The 23,939-nt window shown below is 39.1% G+C and overlaps 1 protein-coding gene across 1 annotated transcript in view; it reads right to left on the bottom strand.

The window, feature by feature from the left end:
- Positions 1–4,371: 4,371 nt before the first annotated feature.
- Positions 4,372–23,939, bottom strand: part of LOC147888816 (short-chain dehydrogenase TIC 32 B, chloroplastic-like) — a 53,478-nt gene continuing 33,910 nt past the window's right edge. The window contains exon 8 of the mRNA XM_087392372.1: positions 4,372–4,557. Within this exon, the coding sequence (XP_087248498.1) occupies positions 4,372–4,557 (186 nt within the window). The remainder of the gene's footprint in view (positions 4,558–23,939) is intronic.

The raw sequence follows: 23,939 nt of genomic DNA, 5'->3' as shown, positions 1-23,939 counted from the left end.
TTGGAGTCTATAAGGTCATGGTTGAAGAACCATCTATGCCTCTTGGTAACTCCTCCTAGTCATGCTTTTCCTCGTCCATACCTTCTTTGAGTAAGGCTGCCTTGCTTGATCCACTTGACGTGCCTTCCTCACTTTTAATTTCAAGGGAAGTGCTTCCACCTCTTTAGCCTTACCTTTTCCTGTGACGTGCTGTACTACTACTTGCTGCTGCCACGATCCTTCCCATATGATGAGTGGAATCTCCTTGACTCTAGTTGACAATTGATCACCCTTATTCTTTGTGCAGATTTCTTTTTGCCGTAAGTCATTGGATGCAGAGCTTTCATCGTCATCATCACCTGAGCTAGAATCAATCACCCTCAGACTCACTACACTCTTCTTTGACATTTTCCTCTTCAAAGAAGGTAGTGCAACTGTAATATGTGTCAAAGAAGTCAATTTGATGGGGGGTATCAATGACATTTACATTTCTACCTTGGGGTAGCAATTTCTTAGCAGCAAAACCCATTTGATACAATGCTACTTCCCACCCACCATTTAGTAAATTCTTTGTCATCTCTAGTATCACATCAGGATCCATCAGCTTTCTGTAATCCACCATTGCTACATCAAGCTTAACCTTATTGTCCTCAAAGTAATGAAGCTCTAGAGTCCTTAAAGGAATTTGGATTAGATTGCCACCACCCCTGGATAAGAAGCACATCAAGAAAGGCTGTAAGACTTTCAAGAATGGTAGTGCCTTCCAAGATAGTCTTATGATTATGTAGACTATACCATGGTATACTTTTGAAAGTAAATACCCAAATGCAGATGTCAAACTTGCATACAAGGCATCCCTTTGTGATTCTCTCATGAATAGGACCAACGTTGATCTTTTATTATCTGCCATAGGACCTTCTACGATAAACCACACAAGTTCAACTATCCGTGACACCGCAAGGTCTTGCAATTCATCTATGAAAAATACGCATGGCTTCTCCCAAGCATGACCACTCATTGTTATGAAATGCTCTGTATCAATGCCATTGATGTGTGCAAATTTTGTATCATTCTCTGATAGCAGGATATCATAGGAGAAGCTGAATGGAGAACCATCATCTAAACCACCAATTGCTCTACCTTGGGTAGTGGACTGAAGGCCTTTTTCTTGATGTCCATATATTATGTCTCAACAACCTCTGGCATTTTAGCTCTTAGATCCTTTGTTGGTGTGGCATCTGCATCCATTGAAACCAACCACTTTCTATCCCATGTCTTATCAAGGAGTTGACCTAGGCTAAGTGCTTTCTTCTTATCCACATCAATTGACTTGCCAGCTAACTCATCATCGGATTTCAATAAATATAATAGTGCCGAGAGAGAAGCCTCACTTTAAATCATTTGGGTGACCACTTCATCCAAGTTGCTATGCTTGCTCTTCTTTCCAAAGAAGCAGTCACCACTTAGGATTTTCTTGCATACTTCTTCTGTTATTGCATCTAGAACAAACCTTAATGCTCTACACCAAACAATAGACATCGGTTTCTTTATTTCTTTCCTTTGAGTTGCAATGTGCTCTGGTGCCTCAAAGGATATCTTCCCTATTTCATATGCTTGGCAAACATCCATGATGCTCTGAAACACTGAGTCCTCGCGGAAGACAATGCAAGTAACATCCCTGTATCTTGCAACGACAGTGTTCAAATCCTTTGCCTCAACCTTATTACTTGGTATGCCTTGCGTATTGCTTACAACACCTTTCAAGCATCTATAGAACCGAGTCCTCTTTGCCATGTACTCAGATGTAGGTCTCCTACCTTTCACTGTTTGTGGCTTTCCATAGCCCATCCATAACTCCCTTGCCTTTATCAAGATCTCAGAAAGAGAAGAGCTTTTTTCAACCTAAATGGAGCAGAATTCCAGCCTTTCAGATTCTAGAATGTACTTCGAGTCATTGTTAAATATGCATATATGACAAATGACCCATTGAATCTTTTCCATCCACTCAATCTGTGGCAAGTTTCCTTTTCTTCCCTCATCAAGGGAGATCCTACAAGCTTCACAAAAGTGTTGCCCATCAATGGGCTTAAACCTGCATCTTTCCAAGAATCTATTCTTTGCCAGCATGTATCTCTTCTCGATGTCAGTCTCATATCGGCTTTGGTACAAAGCCTCTCCATGAACAAAGTCACTCCTTCTAAAGTTTTCAAAAGCATCAAGAAAGTCCACGTGCTTTCAAAATGTGACATCAGGCAATGTAGGATCATCTTCTTGAAGTCTCTTAAATGCCATAGGACGAAGAGTGATATTAGTGGCAACTGGAGTTCATCTCTCTCTCTCTCTCTCTCTCTCTCTCTCTCTCTCTCATTTCTATCTTCATTATATGTGCAGACCCTCTATCTATGTCTATGTCTTTTTGTCCCACCAATGCGGGCAAAATTGTTTAGCCCAAAAGGGCTTTCAGAGGAGAGTTGGCATGCATAGAATCACCCTACAAGTGAAATTGCATAAAATTAACAAGAGGAATGACTCATTTTATGTATTCCATTTATTTGGATATTTCTAGCATAATATATGATTTTAAAAAACCCAAAATTGGCATCAAGAGGAGAGCGCCGGTGCCCTCCTCTGGATGCCAATTTCGGCTTAAAATTTTTACTTTAAATCCTTCTCTCTGTCTCTCTCTCTGTCTCTCTCTCTCTCTCTCTATGTGTCTATCTGTCTATCTGTTTGTCTCTCTCTCTCTCTCTCTCATCTTGATGATTTTTCTTTTTTCCCACTATTTTGGGAAAACATTTTAGCCCTATTGGGCTTCTAGAGAAGAGATGGAATTGCATGGAATGAGCTCATGTTTTGATACAAAACATGAGTAAGTTTGAACATTTCTAGCAAAAGTTGTGAGAATTTTGTTAGCCCAAACTAACGGGGAGAGAGAGAGAGAGAGAGAGAGACATACACAAAAAAGAAATCAAATAAATTTTTTAAAGCCCAAATTGGCATCTAGATGAGGGCACCGACACCCTCCTTTGAATGCTAATTTGGGCTTAAAAAGAATTTCAATACATCAAATGAGCTCATTTCTCTTGTTATTTTTATGAAATTCCATATCTAGTGTAATTCTGTGCATGCTATCTCTCCATTGGAAGCCTTTTTACACTAAATAATTTGCCCACACTGGTGGAAAGAAAAGACAAGTTATCATGACAAAAAAGGAGAGAGTTGAGAGAGAGAGAGAGAGAGAGAGAGAGAGAGAGAGAGAGAGATGTTATAAGTGGAACAAAACACATTGGTTTCCAAAAAAAACTCGCTCAAAAAAATCACTCCTTGCACAAACTCTTCTTTCTTTTACATTGTACTCTACAAGAGACCAAACATTTTGAGGAAGTAAATGTAATTGAAAAATTATTCTCACCTTATTGATCTAGTTAAGGGTCTTCAAAGTTAGTGATGGTGATGATGTATGTGAATGCTTGTTTTGGTGGGCTTAACTCAAATTCTATTTCACTCAAAAGCCTCACTCGGAGGGCTAGAAATGGGTGAAACATATAGTGCTTCTCATCTCAAATAGAGTTTCCACTTAAGAGTACTTGCATATTATCTGATTATGTAGTTCTATATTCATTAAAGTGTTCATCATAGCTTGCATAATACGTCATGAATTCTATGAAAATAAGAATGCTCAAGAAAGCAGTCTTACCATCTACCCAAATCCATAAACTATAATCAATAAACAAATATGCATCACAAAATGCATCTTATCAATGTTTTTGGTCTATAAATTATCAAGGATTTTAGAATTATATATTTTCATTTAAAGATACCATACAGAAAAGAAATAACTTGTTTTACTTTAGGATTTCCAAAAACTTCCCAACACAAAAATCTATATAAAATTATTATGTTTTTTAATGAATAGGTTTAAATTTCACCTCATCTAGTTGAAATCTAGAACTTAAAGTGGGCAACATGCAATAGATCTCACTTAATAGGAAATATTATTGCCCTTCACTTAACCTCCCCAACAAAGTTAATAGGGCATTTTGATTTTGTATGACAAGTGAAAAATATGTATACATTTTTCAATTATAGTACATGTATAGATACGTGTCATCTTCCATTGTAAAACAACATGGTACAAATTCTATGTGATAGACAAAAAAAATTTAAACATTCAAATAATGTTTTAAAAGGTATTTGGAACTACTCTCATGAAAAACTAAGTACTTGAAACAACATAATAAACTTTAACAAATAATTTATCTTATTGGCTAGTTTATCTCATTCTCTAACCTAGTGATTTAACATTTGTGAAATTTCATAACAATATTACATGATAAGGAGAATATTATTTGTGATAAATATTCGTACCATACTAATTATTGATAAAACAAGCTACACTTCACATGCAAGTTTGGAACAAGATGAGACTAGTCGATCACTACATTCCCAAAGTTTTTGGGCAATTTGAGGATTTCTGGATAGCCAAATAACACTTGATTCTCTACCATTCACAAAATACCCACCATTTATTCCATTTACATATGGATGTAATGCAACATAGCAAATTGTTGCAGCCCCCTAGACATTAGCAATCATAAATTAAAGGTTAGAAGGAAATGAAAAAAATAATGTTTAAAAGCCTATATTTAGTGAATATCTCAACATCCCTTGAGAGAATTGAACTAATAGAACATTTTATCATTGTTTTAAATTTAAATGTCTTACCCTCACTCTACAATTTATTGATAATATTTATAGACAACACATTCAAACAAAAGAAAGGTAAAGGGTTTTAAATAGGTAAGAATTACATGTTGGTAGTGTCGTAATTTGATCATTATATGAATAGTTACAACGGTCATAAAAAATTAGTTAGATGACTTTTTATGAATCCTCCATAGCCTTTCAATTTCATTTGACACAAGAATTTGATATGGCATGGCAAGCACATACACAAGCAAGAGAGAGAGAGAGAGAGAGAGAGAGAGAGAGAGAGAGAGAGAGAGAGAGAGAGAGAGAGAGAGAGACCTTGAGGGGAGGGGAGGGGAGAGGGAGGGAGAGGGAGAGGAAAATAGGTATTTTGCTTCTTTGTAGGTATGGTATTGGACATACACTCCAATGCTTGATGGTTAAACATTACTATCCATAAGATAAGAAGCTAGCACTAACTTGCAACCTTGCTCACAGGCACACAGTGCTCTAATTGATTTTAAATCTCAATGTCCATATTTTCCTTAGAAGGCTCTCTCACAACACTACTACCCAACACCATTTATGGAGATTCTATAGAGAATCAAAACATGAGACAATATTACAACAATCCTTATAGCATTTTCATATTGAAAAAAATTAGTATTGCACATTTGCACATTATCTATTTGTAATGCTTTCACCCAAACAAATAACATCTTGCATGGTATGTTTAAAATAGCAGTAGCAAACTAAAGATTTTAAACGTCCTCCATCCTTTATTGGGTTATATGAATATAAACAAGTTAAGAGAACAAGGATTATATTACAAAACAATTCACTAAGTAGTCAAAAAGGTGGTTAGCCAAAGAGCCTCAATCCAAAAAAAAGAAAGGAAAAGGAAACTTATGCAAGGTTTTTGTTAATGGATAAAGATTCACTTCAAGCTACAAGTGTTCATATGTGATTTTCAAGTTGTTATAATTGGTTTGATTTCATCCTCATTTCATTGCTCTACATAAAGTGAAAGTAGGCACTAGAGATATCATGAAAAGGCTTGCTCTCTTAATGCAAGATTTTTATTAATGGATAAGGATTCACTTCAAGCTACAAGTGTTCATATGTGATTTTCAAGTTGTTATAATTGTTTTGATTTCATCCTCATTTCATTGCTCTACATAAAGTGAAAGTAGGCGCTAGAGAGATCATGAAGAGACTTGCTGTCTTAAATAGGGAGAAAAGCTAGTTTTCTACTTCACAAGTGAGACTACATTTGTAATTCCTTTTGAATGGACATGAAAAACTAGTAAAATTTTTTTCATTGGTAAGTGTTTGTTATTTCTCTACGTGCACGTATTTTCATGATTTGGTTGAAATTAGGCACTAGAGAGATCATGAAAAGACTTGCTCTCTTAAATAGGGAGAAAAACTAGTTTTCTACTTCACAAGTGAGACTACATTTGTAACTCCTTTTGAATGGACATGAAAAACTATTCAATTTTTTCTTATTGGTGGATAGGTGTTTGTTATTTGCCTACATGCACCTATTTTCATGAATTGGTTGGAGATTTCAACATGGTTCAAAGTAGGAATGATAGGTTGAAGTCTCTTGGGGTTTTCCTTAGTGGTTTGGATTTCAACATGATTCAAAGTAGCCTTGATGGATTGAAGGGAATTGGTTTGTTCTTAGTGGTTTGGAAAGGGACTTGTGTGATAGTTAGAAAGATAAATATGATGTGTAAGATATAAATGTATCCAATGAGATTACTTGGCCTAATAGGCAAGCTAATAATAACTAGAGGCAAGGGATGCTTGACAAATGCTATGCTTCATGGAACTCGCGAGGCCATTTTTTATAATGCAAATACTGATGTTGTTCACTTCTAGGTATCAGGTCATTAATTTTGTATGATTGAGATTGATGGAGTCTAGGATTATGTAGCAAAACCTAGTTCAAAGTTCTTAACCAAATCCCAATCTATGTTTCCTATCCAAGTAACATTTGGATACAAGCCAAAAATTATTCATTTAAATCCCTATCAAAGTTAGCATTTGATATTTTCTTTCACTTTCAATCCCAAATTGAGACTATTCCATGTGACTTGCCACCTTGTCCTCCTCATATGGGGGCTCACACATGGGGAATAGGTTTGTGAAATAGCACATAGCTCTAAATGAGGACACACAATCCAACATTCTAAGCACACAACAAAGAGAGATGAGAGAGATCACATGCACAATAGGCTATACACAAATTTACACTCTCACATGCCAAAAGGATGAAAATGATACAATACATATGGAGCCCTACGGAAGCTTCCCAAAGTCCATAAGGACTATCTACACATGGAATTAGGATCCCTTGAGATAACTCTCTATGGCTCCATACTTACAATATTTCAACATATGTATCATCATATATACATGAGAAATGACCAGCCTAATGACCCATACTTAAACACTCCCCCATCACTGTATGATATCTATATTGCAAAGAGATAGGCAGGATTTGAACTTCTCAAACCTCTCATGAGGTAAGGTTTTTGTAAACAAATTTATAGCCTAGTCCTTGAAGAAATAATGAACTAGTTGAATAGTTCCTTCTTTCACCTAATGTCATATGAAATGGTAGTAGATATCAATGTGCTTGGACCTCCCATGATCTTTTGGATTCTTTGCCAATGAGCACTCAATTATCACAATAGGTCATGGTAGCACCACCTTGGACTAGACGAAGACTCACCAAGAGCCTTCAAAGCCATATTGCTTCACATGCACACCATGCAAGAGATATATATGGTAGATAATTCCATGGTGTCTTGCTTCTTGCTAGAATAATACACACAATGAGTATTTAGCATGAATGTGCATCTTAAAATAGACATGTGTTTGGGGCCTCCTCCCCAATTTGCATCATGGAACCCCTAAAAATGTGGTTTTGCATTTGGGCTCTCTTTTAGATATGCTAGCCTTATGATTGGTTGTCCCACTATGGTATCTAAAACTATGCTTTACCCATTTCCAATGGTGCACACTCAGCTTTTCCATCAACTGGCTCAAACAACCCTACACCATAGAAAATATCAGGTTGTGTTAATGCCATTAAGTAGATGAGCTTATTAAGTAGATGAGCTTACCGATTGCTCATTGGTAAAATGTAGGATCTAAAAATTTTGCACTCTGTAACTTTAGCATATTGTGCCCATTTTCAATAGGTATACTCCAAGGTATGGCCTCAAACATTCCAGATGACTCCCTCATAGAGTCAATATACCTTGTTGGACTTAGAGACATGCCTTCCTTTATTTGTTCCATATCAACACCAAAAATGTAATGCAAGAATCCCAAATCATGCATTTCACAATATCTACAAAGAATGACCTTGACCTCCTTAATCGGCTTGTTGTTTGCTACCTGCTATAATAAGGTCATCCACATATAGTGCTATGATTGTGAAAGCATCTCATTTCTCTTCACATACACCCCATGATCGATTTCACATCTTTTGAAGCCTTCTTGTTTAAAATAAGTGTCAATTACCAAGATCGTGGGTCTTGCTTGAGGCCACCATAGAATGCCTTTTCTAGCTTGCACACTAAGTGAGAGTGCTCTCAACAGAAGCAAGAACAAAAGAGGGAGAGAGAGAAACAGAGAGCCACATAAGTTTTGGTGGGTGCAGAACCATCCTAATCTTCTTTTTCATTCATTTATATATGTGTTTGAATGTTGTACATAACTGGGGTAAAGGCACAGTGACCTTTAACCCCCACAACCTCCCACTTAAAGGACAATGTGCCTTTAAGGGAGAACAACCAGTGAGCATACTATCCAATGCCCATTAATACACAACAATACTCAAACCACTGACTAGGTAGACTCTTCGTTAGCATATCTGCAGGGTTATCATCTGTATGAACCTTGACAAGCTATATGCGCTTGTCCTCAAGTACCTCCCTGATGAAATGGTACCTGACCTCAATGTGTTTGGTCTTTGCATGAAAGACCGGATTCCATGCTAGCTGAATAGCACTCATGGAATCACTATGTAATGTCGGTACACCTGTATGAATCCCCAAATCTGCTACTAGACGATCAAGCTATATAGCCTCCTTGCAACCCTCTATGGCTGCAACATACTCAGCCTCTGTGGTAGACAAAGCAACGCACTTCTGTGCATGAGACATCCACGACAGTGCACCACCTACAAAGGTGAACACATAACCAAAAGTGGATCTCCTACTATCCACATGTCCTGTATATTTTGAATTTGTGTACCCAAGTACACGTATGTCTCCTCTACCAAAGCAGATGCACATCTCCTTGGTACCCTTCATGTACCTCATGATGCACTTAACTGCCTCCCAATGCCTCTTTTCTGGATTAGCCGTATACCGGCTAACAACTCCCACTGTAAATGCAATGTTTGGTCTAGTAGCTATCATAGCATACATAAGACTCCCAACTACTGATGCATAAGGAACCTTGGCCATCATGGCCCTTTCCTCATCTGATTTGGGACTATTTGTATGACTCAGTTTCACAGATGGAGGCAATGGAGTACTATTTGTATGACTCAGTTTCACATATGGAGGCAATGGAGTACTCACTGCCTTCCCCCCCTCCATATTGAAATGCTACAATACTTTTGTAACATACTCTTTTTGTGAAAGCCAAAGGAGTTTCCTACTCTGATCACACGTGATGCGCATACCAAGAATATGACCTGCAAGTCCCAAATCCTTCATATCAAAGGCCTCATGCAACTTGGCCTTTAATGCATCTAGCTCATAAGTATTCTTGCTAGCCAATAGCATATCATCCACATATAGTGCCAAGATTATTAGGCTATTATCCTTAGCCCTTTTAGTGTAGAGGTAGTGATCAATTTCACTCCTTCTAAAACCCTGGGACCAAATGAAAGCATCAAACTTCTGATACCATTCTCTAGGTGCTTGCTTAATACCATAGAGACTCTTCTTTAGCTTGCAGACTAAATGTTCTTTGCTCTTTTCTTCAAAGCCTTCCGGCTGCACCATGTAAATTTCCTCATGCAAATCCCCATGCAAGAAAGCTGTCTTGACATCCATCTGCATAAGCTCCATATCCTCTACTGCCACTAGTCCAAGCATGCATCTAAGTGTGGTCATCTTTACAACCGGAGAGAATATCTCATCAAAGTCCACACCCTTCTCTTGCTTGAACCCTTTAGCGATGAAACAGGCCTTGTACCTAGGCACATCATCACCTGTGACCTTCATTTTGTAGACCCATTTACATGGCAATGCTTTCTTTCCATGTGGCAAAGAAACCAAGTCCCAAGTCTTATTCTTCATAAGTAAAATCATCTCTAATTGTATAGCATACTCCCACTTACATTGATCCTCGCGCATCATTAGAAGAAAAGGAAGCTCATTTTTGGGCCTTTTAGAAGAGAGAGAAAGTAGGCTCTCAACCAATCAGGAGTGCGCCAACGTAACATTGATAATTCAATAAAAGAAGATGAAAATAAGAAAAAGAAATAGTACTATATGTTCGTAGAAGCATGTCACATTAATGAGGTGATCTAATTTGAATCTTAAAAAAATATATTTTTTTTGTGCAAAATTTGGTGATTCTGACACCGCAAACGCGTCCGGAATGGCCCAAAACCCCTAGAACAGCACTGGAAACACTGGAATCGGACATCGAGAGGCCTGGAAACGGCCAAAAAAGGCCGAAAAGTGAGATTTGCAAAAAAACGCGATTTGGTACCTTTCGCAAAATCTCACTTTTCGGCCTTTTTTGGCCGCTTTCGGGCCTCTGGATGTCTGATTCCAACATTTCCGGTGCCGTTCTTGGGGTTTTGGCTGTTTCGGACGTGTCTGCGGTGTCAGAATCACCAAATTCTGCACAGAAAAGTGTTGCTCTTATATGAAATTGAATGTAAAGCATGTGAAAGAATATATTTATTCCTTTTCACACTGACATTTCTCATGCAAGTATCCATATTTTCTTGCTTTTGTAGAGAGAGAAAAGAGAAAATAGTGAATTTCTTACAGGGCCCCAAAATGAGCTCCCTTTTTTCCTAATGCATAGCCTCTCTGTAGCAAGAAGGCTCCCCACAATCAATAAGCATCACATAATCTACCCCTGGAACAAACCTATCAGGCAGTCTAGACACTCTAGATGATCTTCTCAAGGGCATTTTAACTTGTTGTCCCACCTGCATATCAGCCACATTTGGCTCATCATTTCCACCAATAGATGATCCATCATCTACCCTTTATTGTATACCTGTGGGAGTACTTGGTGGTACCATTTCTTGCACATTTGGTGCATGGACAGCTTGCTGTCTATCAACATATGCAGGTGGATTCACATCATGGAAAGTGATTCTCCTCATTTCCACATCCCTCATGGGTGCCTTATGCATCTTCTTCTCATTGAAGACTACATTATGGCTGCATATGATCTTCTTTGCTTCTGGATCCCAGAGATGATAGCCCATCTCCCCACTTTCACCAAAACCCAGAAAGATGCATTTCATAGACTTAGGATCTAGCTTCTTTCGAGGCTCTTTTGGCACATGTGCATATGCCTCACATCCAAATGTATGCAAATGAGAGTAAGAGGGCTTCTTGCCACTCCATGCCTCTTCAAGAATACCACCATCCAAACTCTTACTAGGTGATCTATTGATCACATGCACTGCAGTCTTCATTGCCTCAGCCCAAAAACCACCAAAAAAACTTGCATTGGAAAGCATGCATTGCAACCTTTCTTGAATGGTACGGTTCATCTTTTCTGTAACTGGATTTTGCTCTGGAGTACGAGGGGATGTGAGCTCCCTCTTAATCCCACATGTATCACAAAAATGCTGAAAGTCATGAAGAGATACTCTCCACCATTGTCAGTCCGTAGGCATTTAAGCATTCTACCTGACTGATTCTCAACCAAGGCCAGCCATTTCTGAAATACCTGAAACACATCACTCTTCCGAGCTATAGCATAAGCCCACACTTTCCTAGTTGCATCATCAATGAATGTCACATAGTATTCAGCCCTACCTAATGACCGTGTAGGCATGGGACCACATACGTCTAAATGCACCAAATCAAGATTTTCACACTCTTTCTTTCCCCTTCTTTTATGGGCTAATTTAGTTTGCTTCCCATAGAGAGTGCCCACAAAATTCAAAATCAGAGAAACTCAAATGCGGTACATAACCCAAATGGCATAAGAGTTTCATTCCATTCTGGCTCATGTGCCCCAACCTACAATGCCACAAAGAAGTGCTTGGCTGCTCGGTTATTGCAACAACATGATCAAATACCCCTAATACATGTAAGGGATACAAAGTCCCACACTTGGCACCCCTGGCCAAAAGCATAGAGCTCTTTTGAATTTTCCAACTCTGAAAGACAAAAGTGGTGTGAAAACCAGCATCATCTAGCTGACCCACTGAAATAAGACTCTTGGTCAACTTAGGCACATGTCTCACATGTTTCAAAATAAATATAGACCCATTTGCAAAAGAAAACTTTATGTCACCTACTCCCACTATGTCACATGCATAGTCATTTCCAAGATGCACACAAGCTGTCTTTCCACTATCATAAGTGGAGAACCATTCCCTATGGGGAGTAACATGGAATGAAGCACCAGAATCCAAAATCCAATCCTGGGAATATGCATCATCTGAAGTGGTAAGCAACTTTGTAGATAAACTAGACATGAAGAGAATGTCATTGTCACTATCATGTGTGACTGCATTGATCTCCTCGATCTTCACTTTTCCTTTGTCATCCCTTAGACTCTCATCCTTTTGATTTGCACCCCAATTTGCATTCTTTTTCTTATCCTTTTGCTCTCTTTTTAGCTTGTAGCAATCCTTTTTCATATGGCCCTTCTTGCCACAGTGGTAACACTCAATGTTCTGTGCCCTGGATTTGCTACGAGACTTCTCTCTTTCTTGGGACTTCCCCCTAAAGTGTGATCTACCCCTTTGCACATTTAAGGCTGCATCCTACTTGTTGCCATCCATAGACTTCCCTCTAATCTCCTCAGCCAACAAGCTACCCACAACATCATCAAATTTCAGTACTCCACTAGGTGCAGAGTTACTGACAGCTGTATGGAAGGTATCCCATGAGGATGGCAATGAGCATAAGAGAAATATTGCCTTAGTCTCCGCATCAAAATTCATCTTCTAATCCTGAAGCTGGCTGAAAATAATATTGAATTCATTCAAGTGAGAAGCAATGGAGACCCATTCCTTCATCTGCAGCTCAAACAACCTCTTCATGAGGTAAACTTTATTAGAGGCACTTTCCTTTTCATAAGTGGCACACAGTTTCTTCCACAAATCTTCCATAGTTTGCTCATTTACTACTGTGAAATAAATTGACTCTACAAGATGAAGTCTAATAGTAGATTTTGCTAATGCATCCAACTCATTCCAATCATCCTTAGACATATTTGCAGGCTTAGCTTCAATCCCTGTCAAGGGTTTAATCTGCTTCTTTTGAATAAGCACATCCCTTATTTGTTCTTTCCACAAAGAAAAGTTTGTCCTATCAAACTTTTTAATGCTAAAGACCTCCTTTTCAGACATGGAAGAGGATGCCATCATGCAAATGAAGCAAAAAATCCCAAATGCTAGTGCCTACAAGAGAGAATCACACCAAATACCAAGTGCACCCCAATGTGTATGCCACAATAGAGTGAAATATCACCAAAACTCATGTGCATATACTATGCATCCATATGAGCAAATCCGGCCCAAAAGAAAATGCCAACTGCAATGGCAATCCAAAATGCCAATAAGTGCCAAATGACTCAAGCATAAACACCATCCACTGGCATATGTATTAATAATATCTCATCCAAGAGAGCATAGCACTATCGGTGCATCACCTGCAATGTGTCAAAGCTATCCCTCAGCATAAAATAGCATCCATGTGCAAAGCATCCATAAAAATAGCATCCCACAAGGCAATTTGGGCCTATCAACACATCCAATAAGGACCGCAATGCATCCAAATGGCCTATAAATCGTCCACTACAACCTAATGCACACCACGAATGAGTGCACATGGCTCAAACTACAACCAGAGTGATCTGCATAAGGTATGCTCAAGAAACCCATGGAAAAGATCGCTACTAAAAATAGAACCTGAGATGCCTCAAAACATGGATGCCATTGCATAATCGGACTCAGCAAGAAAATCTACAAGTATCTCTCTTCTGCCGGAACTCCAAAATCCCAACCAATGAGTGAGAAATGGGAGTCAACACTTATCCACTGCCATGTGGTATAAATCTAAGGTTTCATAACCTTAGAATAAAAAATGCATAACAGAGACGAAATCGAATACACAGATCTATAACTCTGAAAATACTCCACCGAATCGCGCAAGAACTGATAGGTAGGGGTTTTTGGGCGTTTGAAACGCAATGGGATAGATGGTTTTGGAAACCATGGTCTCAATCACTGTGTCCAACACACAGATTGAAAAACATTTTTGGAAACAGAGCTATTTATAAACTCCACTGGAGTGCGATGATGAGCAACATAGAAGTTTTAGGACCTCCTGAGTCCACCGGAACTGATAAATCTACAAATGGATGCTCCAAACTTGAGTTCCAACACCCGGGCATAAAAATGCAGAAACTGACACAGTGAGTGAGAAATCCAATGAAATGATCCCAGATTTAAGAATGAAGGTGTTTCTTAGCTCCTAAAGTGAAGTGGATACCAAAAACAAGCAATAGTTGCCTCTACAAGTCAATACAGAGTCTCTGTCATCGAACGGAACAGGAAAAAACTCAAAAAACGACTTTTTCTTTGAAACCATTTAATAGGCTCTCAAAACCACTTCGCAAAGCCAAAGTGACTTTTCTAAAGGTTCCTCCAAGGTCTCTGCACACTCGGATACAAGTAAAGTCCCCCACAAAGCTTCCCACAGAGCTTCTCCTTCCTCCCACAGAGCTGCTGAGCTTCCAAGCATTCACGCATGCTCAGCTAGATCACCCGGGCTCTGATACCAGTTGAGAGTGCTCTCAACAGAAGCAAGAATGGAAGAGGGAGAGAGAGAAATAGAGAGCCATACAAGTTTTGGTGGGTGCAGAATTACCCTAATCTTCTTTTTCATTCATTTATATATGTGTTTGAGTATTGTACATAACCGGGGTAAAGGCACAGTGACCTTTAACCCCCACACTAAGTTCTTGGATCCTTTCTCCACAAATCCTTTTGTATAATACACTTCTTGTATCTCTCCATTATAGAACATAGCATTAACATCCACCTAATGTAAGTGTCACCCCATACTACAAGCAAGAGAAAGAATAACGTAGATTGTCTTCATCTTTGTGACTATCGCAAATGTCTCCTCATAGTCAATGCCCTCCTACTGAGCATATCCTTTTCCCACCAATCTTTCTTATACTCATCTACGCTCCCATATCCCTCCCATTACCTTGTTGCTTGACTTTGTAGGCCCATTTGTTGCTAATGACATTCTTAATTATTTTGGGTGGTTCACCAAATTTTGAACATCCTTTTTCAGCATGCCAATTATACTCTTCTTCTATGGCATCAACCAATTGCTTGGATTGTACTTCCTTTCAAAAGTTCATAGGTTCTTTAACCCTATAGGCTATTTGCACCCTTCTTGTCTTCACATCCTTGGCAATTTCCTCTGCCTAATCCACTAGCTTCTTTGCCCACACCTTGGCATTGGCTTGGATTATGTGACTTTTTGGTCTTGAAATGGACCATGAGATGCATTATCCAATTGAGAATTTGTAAAAGTCTAGGAGATACTCCTCGATTCTATGGATTGTTCCTACTCACACTAGGTAGCATGATATCAAATATTCCACATTGTATGGATGTTTACAAATCTGCATTGCTATCATTTTCAACCACTTATTTCTCTAGTCTTCCATTTGATTATGTGTAACCATGATGCAAGTAGCAAGTTGCTTTGCCTTCTCATCAAGCACCATATTATGGAAGCAAAAGTCTTGTGCGCTACAAGTTTATACAACTTATAAGCATTGTATTTCTCTGTGTACCCAAAGGAAATGCATTTCTCACTCTTGGCATCAAACTTACCACTCATATCCTTTGACACATGGGCCTAGGGATCTGATCCAAATACTCTAAGATGATGTACATTTGGCTTATGTCCGCTCTATGCTTCCTTTGGTGTCATATCAACTAAAGCATTACTAGGTGATTGATTTATCAAATAAATCATTGTGCAAGAAGTTGCATCCACCCAAAACTTCTCAGGCTGTCCTTTGTTTGCATCATTCTCCTCACACACTCAATAATGGTGTGGTTCTTCTAGTTTGCTACTATGTTTTAGGAAAAGAAAATTCTATGCATATTCCTCCTTTTTTATAGTACTCAGTAAACTCTTTGGAGGTATATTCTCCCCCATTGTTGGATCTAAGGCATTTGATTCAACAACCAATCTAAAATTTTTTCATAGTCTTGACCTCTTTGAGATTTACAAGTGGTTTAGATATTTTCTTCATGTGTAGACATATTGCATTTCTGGTATACTCAATAATAAATGTTATAAAATATTTTCTACCACTAAGTGATGGTGTATTGGTCATATAACCTAGAATATTAGTATGCACCAACTCTAATGGCCTCTTGGCTCTTGTAACCTAACCCTTGGGAAAAGTTTCTCTGTGTTGTTTCCCATAAAGAAATCCTTCACACAACTCACACTGTTTGACTGAGGGGAATCCTTCCACCATGTTCTTGCATGCAAGAAATTGCATTCATTTGAAATTAAGGTGCCCATACATTTGGTGCCATAACTACAAATTTTTACATTGTGCAAGCATGCATACACTCTAACTAGGATTTGTGACCCACCAATTTGTAAAAATTTTCATCTCTCAATCCATGTCCCATCATTCTTTTTTGTGTGAAGAAGAGAACTTTATTATCTTCAAACAAGGGCCAAATCTTTTGGCTAGCACATTGTATGGCTGACAGAACATCATAAATGTGCTTTATCTTCTCATTTGCATATTGAACTAGTCATAAGCAATGATCATCTCCTAGATGAACATTTAGAGATCCCTAGTTTGGATCAAGTCTCTTGGACTAGTCACATCTAAAACACCTATATTGCTATCCACACACTTAGTTAGTTATGTTTGATGCATTTAATGCTATGCATATTTTGATGTCCCTAAGATACCTAAGGTCTTACATAACCTATTTGCAACAATTGGCATCCTTCCTAGAAGCATCACCCCTTTTTGACCTGTCAGAAGCACACTCAATTTCCGCTACATGTGCCCATTGGTTTCTTGCCATTGTTGGTCTATTTAGCACTAGCCTTGCTATAGTAATTTTTGACAATATGACCCAACTTGCCATATTTATAGCATTTTATTTTGATCTTTGCAGATTACTTCTTCTTACCAAAAAATAATTGGCACTGCTGTCTTTGATTGTGCTTGTGCTATCGAGGTTTGGACTTAGAACTTCCAACATGTTGTGCATTCCTCTGAGTCTTCTTTCCTTTAAACTATGTATTGTGCATCTTTGCCACCAACAATATACCCTCAATATGGCCATCCCTAAATCCTTTTCTCAGATCCTCCTCTTGAATCAATAGCCTTATCAGTTCATCTAACTAGATAGCCATGCCTCTAGTAACATTGCCACTGTAAGGCTCTCAAAGGATGGGGGTAAAATCTGGAGTATTCTTTCCACAAACTTTTCATCATACATATCAAATACATTCTCTGTCTATCCTTTGTGTATGTAGGAGATGGTTTAATGTTGCAGATGCCTTCAACAAGGTCACCATCCAAGCTTTAGCTCATTGCTCATGTGTTCTCTAGCCTGAGCTCTTACAATTGGTCTCCTATAGTAACTTCTATCTCTTTGTGTTCCAATGTGTATCCCCTGGGGAACCAACTCCCTTTAGCAAGAAAACCTATCAAAATCTTGTGTATGAGATGAAATTAACAATATATGCCATGAGTAAAAATCATTCAAATTAACATGATTGTGTTCTACACTAAAAGAGCTTCAAATATGTCTCGACACATTGAAGTGGTCTTTTTTATCTTGTAGATCCTCTAAGTTGTTTCTCTTCTAGGATATCTGCTAGAAACTGTCACTCTTCTTCACCAACATTCTGTGTATTTGATTGAGTAGTTGCTGTGACTATCTCTTGTTTATATGATATGTTCATATGATTGAGTAGTTGGTGTGACTCTCTTGTTTATATGATATGTCCTTGTTTATATGATATCTCTTGTTTATATGATATGTCCCATTCTAGGCCTTAAAAGAATTGGGCATTCAAGGTAAGCGAGGTAGAATGAGAAATGGTGTAACAAGTGTTTTGGAGGTGGATATGTGGAAGAGGAATGCAAGACTAACTCTTGTAGTACTTGCATCAAATTTGGGCATGATGAGTCAGATTGTTGGTTCAATGGTAAAAATCACCAAGTGTCAGCAAACCAAGTGGTGACTGATGCCTGACCACCAAGTGGCAAACCACCATGTCTTGAGTAGAATGGTAAAGAGAAGACTCACCCATCTAAAATCAAGTGCTTTTGTTGTGGAGAAGATCAGCTGCATTCTAATTGTCCAATTTGGGTGAAACATTTGAAGTTCCTTAAGTATAATAAGGAAAGGAAAGAAGTGGCTCTAGAATGTTGAACAATTGTAGCCCAGCTACTGGATACAATTAATGCTTAAGTGATCACTCGGTTGATAGGAGCAGTGATGACAACCATTGAAGACACATACGCTTCAAGTAAAAACATCAATTGGAAAGCACAAAAGGCATTGGCAACCAAAATTGCAAGGGATTTGCAGGAAAAAACTAAAGCAGTAGAAATGCCTAAGAAGACTTGGCATTCTATCACTAAGAGAGGGGAATCATCAAAATATAAGGCCAAAGAAGCAAAATCAAACATTTTACGAGAAACTATTGCAGAGCTAGCCGGAGCATGGGAAACATTCAAGAATATGCAAGTTAGTCTAACATTTGTCGAGTTAGTGCAAATAGATCCAAACTGTCTTGATTTCTTTGCTCAGCGAGACGATCAAGGAGTCATTCAAGCAAGCAAAGGAAGTGCAATCTTTAACCACTATACATATGATCGATACTCTAATAGTTAATAAAGAAGTTCTAGTGATCACCATCAAGGTTAAGAAACAAACTATACCAGGTGTAATAGTGGATGGGGGTTCTAGAGTGAATATGATCTTTTAAGAAATTACATAGAGGTTGAAGTTCAAGTAATATAATCCATCAACCTTTCCAGTACACATGGCATTCCAATGACCAGTTGACCCAAAGGTATATTGTAGGACGTTGTCATTTCCATAGGTGGCATCTATTATATTGTGATTGCTATGGAACAGCATGCCAATCCTATTGGAAAGCCCTTGGCAGAAGAATGCAAAAGTACTCCATGATTGGGGTACATAAGAGATGATCATTAAGACAGATAGTCAAGATGTCTGTATACCAGCTAACCATTGAAAAGTCACGAGTTATTGTCAACCAAAGAATTTGGAAGTCCAAGATCCATTTCCTCAAGATGTCAAGTCACGATTAATGGAGTTGCAGATCCTACTTGTAGGAGAGTTAGACATTTTCCAAGTGGTTGTAGACATCAAGCAAAAGTTGAAGGATGAGTCAATCGCCAAGCAAAAATATATTTTTTTAATTAATTTTATTGAGGACATTGAAGGAGAAAGGGATATTGCTGAGATACTAGTGCCTATCACTCGACTCAGTATATGAACAGTTGATTCTAGAGCCAACACAAGAATTGAACCTTGGAACAAAAGATCACCCTACTATGGTACTGATAACTACCAATCTTTCTTTTTATCAACTCGTAATGATAAGAGATCTATTTGTTAGATACAAGGATGTGTTTACATGGAGTCATATAGACTTAAGGGGAGTTCCTCTTGATTTGTGTCAACATGGATACCTTTAGTGCCAGATACTAAATCAATTTGAAAACAAATGTATAAAATGAATCCTAACTATGCCAATTAGGTCAAAGTTGAGTTGGATCAAATCCTACATGATGCTAGGTTCATCTATGCCATTGATCATAGTGATTGGCTCTTTCCTATTGTGGTTGTGCCTAAGAAAAATTGCAAACTTCACATTTCTATGGACTATAGGAATTTGAATTCCCAGACACTATCCTAATCCATTTCCTATATCCTTTACTAGTTAAATTTTGGGTCAAGTTGCAAGACATGCCAATGTACTCAATTATAGATGTTAGAGTGGTTATAACCAAATCACTGTGGCTTTAGAAGATTAGTCCAAAACTTCCTTCATTATAGAATGGGGCGCTTATGCAACCAAAGTCATGGAATTTGGATTAAGAAATGCCCCATGAACCTTCAAAAATTTTATGATTGAAACTTTCCAAGATTACCTCATTGAGTTCATTGCCATTTATCTAGATGATTTTGTGTCTATTACTTAGATACAGATCTTCTTGGATACTTGGAGAAGATTTTGTTGAGATGTAGACAAGCAGGTATTTAATTGAATCTAACTAAGAGTATATTTAATGTTTGAATCAAGATCCTACTTAGCCATGTTATTTCCAAGAATGGCAAAAGAACCAATCCAGGTAGGGTACTTAACTGCTAGAAAGTTCTTGCAAGTAAGTTTGTGGTGGGAAACCTTGTTTAAGGATGCTCAATGCTATAAATGCATGCAATGCATTGGACAATTGTTAGATAATCATCCTATGCCCTTACATCCTACTAGACCATGGGAGGCTCTCTAGTGAAGGGGTTTGGACTTTGTTGGTCCTTTCAAAGCAACTGGGTGTTGAGATATCAAGCTCTACCCCCGATATATCTCCTGGATGACTATCATTTATGTCACCGCCTATGTTAGTTGTACTCGTGGTGTAGTTAGACTACCACGTATGTTTTTGGTTTGGGTTCACATATGAACCACGTATTCTAGGGTTTGACATATAGGGTATTTCCCTCTTCTATTGTATTGTTGTTGTGTGCAAAAGTGAAGAAAGGCTTCACCCTCCAACCTTGTGTCCTCTCTCTTTTGTGTGTTGTGAAGAAAGCTGAACTTGAGTCTCCTATCTCTCTCCCTTATTCTTTACATGGTATCAGAGCCTTGTTCGTGGTAAGGAGCTCAAGAAAGCAAGCCAAGTTTGTGGTGTCCTGGAGTGCACTGTTTCAGATTAAGAGGCCCTTCGCGGTGTGGCGAGAGCGCAGTTTGGGGCCCGTTTTGATTTGAGGCCGTTTCGGGGCCCGTTTTGAAGGCGGAAGTTCTTCGCAGGCACTCAGAAAAAGGCCCTGTTTTTCGCTGTGCGACCACTGCGCGGCTAGTCGGTGGAAAGGTGCCACAGAAATTGCATCGTATGCCTGTGTGCAGAGATATTGGGAGTTGCAGATTCATGCCTGTTGCCTGTTGATGCAAAATCGTCACTAGGAAGTGACTGTGTGGTGAAATACCACTTTCGTCAGTGTTGCAGATCTGCCCCTGTGAGGCTTTTTGCAGAAGTTTTGCTATTTGCCCTTGTGAGGCATTTGCTGTGTTTATAGGTTGCTGTTGCAATTCGTGATTTGTAAAATGTCTGAGAATCTGTCTACCATTGTCAGTGAGAAGCTTGACAAGAACAACTTCCAAGCATGGAAGTTCAGGATGACAAACTTCCTTATGGGAAAGGGAGTTTGAGAGTACATCAGTGGTGAAACTGCAGAACCAGTTTTGGGTGCTGCTCCCACTCCTGCTGAATTGAAGGCCTTTAAAGAATGGCATGAAAAAGCCAGAAAATGCTTGTATTGGCTGTCTGTTAGCATTTCAGATTCTATGATTGTGCATATACAGGATGTAGAGACGCCTAAGGAGGCATGGGATACATTGGTGAAGCTGTATAGCACAAATACCAAAGCACGAAAGATGCAGCTAAAGCAGGAGTTGCACAATGTGCAAAGGAAAAATCTGAATATAAATGAGTATTCCTTGAAGGTGAAAGGCCTTGCAGATTCTCTTGCCTCCATTGGAGCACCTGTTGATGATGAGCACTTAATGTCCGTGACCTTGAATGGTCTTGGGAAAGATTATGCATAGTTTCGGACATCCATTGGAGTCCGTGAAACATTTCCTGATTTTCAGGAACTTATTGCTCTCTTGCTGAGTGAAGAGCAAAGGAATGGTGGTTCAGCCACCTCAACTTCTCAAGAGACTGCTTTCTACTCGAATACAGGTAGAGGCAGGGGTAAAGGAAGAGGCCGTTTTGGTGGCTGTGCAGGAAATCAGAACCAACAGCAACAACAGGAAAACCAGTCCTATGGAGGAGGACGTGGTAGTTCTAGAGGCAGGGGGAGCCAAAGAGGCCGTGGTTCATGGCAAAGGAACCAGCAAGTAAATAGCAGCACAGAATGCTATTATTGTGGAAAGCCTGGACACAAGGAGAATACATGCTATAAAAAGCAGAATGACATCAGAAGTGGGAAGTTGCAGCAAAGCAACTATGCATCATCAAGTGGGCATGGTGACGACAGAAATGAGTACCTTTTTGTGATGCAGCATATGGTTAACTCCATGTCAGGAGATGCTGCAGCTTGCAATGATGTTTGGTATGTTGATTCAGGTGCCTCTAACCACATGACCAGTCATGGTGAGTGGTTTCATGATGTTAGAAATTTGGATAAGCCAGGTTATGTTGAAACAGGTGATGATACTGCGCACCCAATTACGCAGGTTGGTAAAGTGCCATTGGCTATGCAGGATGGCAAAACGAAGTACTTGGCAGATGTACTTCATGTTCCAAAAATCACTAAGAACCTAGTTTCAGTTGGCCAGATGGTTGAGCAAGGTCTGCAGGTTAGATTTAATCCTGATGGATGCTTTGTTGAGGACTTGAAAAATAAGTGCCGCTTGGTTGCGAAAGGCAACAAAAATGGCAGAATGTTCACCTTGGATGTTGATATGCCTGAGGTGAAAGCTGCTATGTTTGCGCATGGGAGAGGTGTCATTGCAGATATTGAGATATGGCACAAGCGCATTGGGCACATGAATATACAAAGGCTGAAATCTATGCAAACGAAAAACATTGTTGCAGGTTTGCCTAAATTCAGAGTTGAGGGAATGCAAAAGGTATGTGAAGCATGCCAAATGGGTAAGTAGGCCAGACATGCATTTCCCAAAAATGCTAAGGTGAGCAGAAGACCTTTGGAAGTGATCCATTCAGATGTTTGGACAACCAAAACTGCTTCTATTGGTGGATGCCATTATTATGTGACGTTTATTGATGACTACACTAGGAAGGTGTGGATTTATTTTATGAAGCACAAAAGTGAAGTGTTCAGCCATTTCAAGGCTTTTAAGGCCATGGTTGAAAAAGAGAAAGGTGTGCATATTAAAGTGCTAAGATTTGATGGAGGGGGAGAGTACTTTTCAGAAGAATTTTGTGAATATCTGAAAGAACAGGGAATTCAAAGAAAGTACTCATGCAGGTCTACCCCTCAGCAGAATGGGGTTGCAGAAAGGAAGAACAGGCATATTGCAGAAGTAGGACGGGCGATCCTAAATGAGAAAAACATGCCTGATTATTTTTGGGCTGAAGCAGTAGCAACTGCTGTTTATATTATGAACAGAACCCCCACTGCAGTTGTCCATGGCATGACACCTGAAGAAATGTATACAGGCCAAAAACCAGATATTTCTCACTTGAAGGTATTTGGTTGCATAGCTTATGTTCATGTTCTTGATGAGAAGAGAACAAAGCTGGATCTAAAGGCAGAAAAATGCATCTTCATTGGATATGCTCTGCATCAGAAAGGGTATCGCTGTTATAACCCTTCCACCCGCAAAATGCAAGTGAGCAGAGATGTTGTTTTTGATGAAATGAGCAGCTGGTATGCACCAACTGTTATGGTAGGAGATGCAGATGCAGGAAATGGGAATGCTGCAATAAATGCAGAGCAGCAATCTCAAGCCTTGAGTGGACCCAAAGAGTCCTCTACTAGTGGATCTAATGCATGGACAGGGAGATTGAGATCTAGTGAATCATCACATGGCAGTCCTGATAGTGTTGTGCAGGTATCACATAAGGGAAAAGAAAAAGTAGACAATGCTCCAGTGTTTGATGTGTCTGCTGGTAGCTCTCATGTTGATGGAGAGTCAAGTGGCTCTGAAATGAGCCTTGATGAGGAACTTGGCATTCCTTCTGTTGTTACACCTGGTGCAAGGAAAAGCAGGCATGATTTAAAGACGCCT

Source organism: Dipteris shenzhenensis, chromosome 21 (genome assembly GCF_047967505.1).
Source record: "Dipteris shenzhenensis isolate YYH24624 ecotype China chromosome 21, Dip_SZ_1.0, whole genome shotgun sequence".
Lineage (NCBI taxonomy): Eukaryota > Viridiplantae > Streptophyta > Polypodiopsida > Gleicheniales > Dipteridaceae > Dipteris > Dipteris shenzhenensis.
This window is presented reverse-complemented; position numbering and strand designations above follow the sequence as displayed.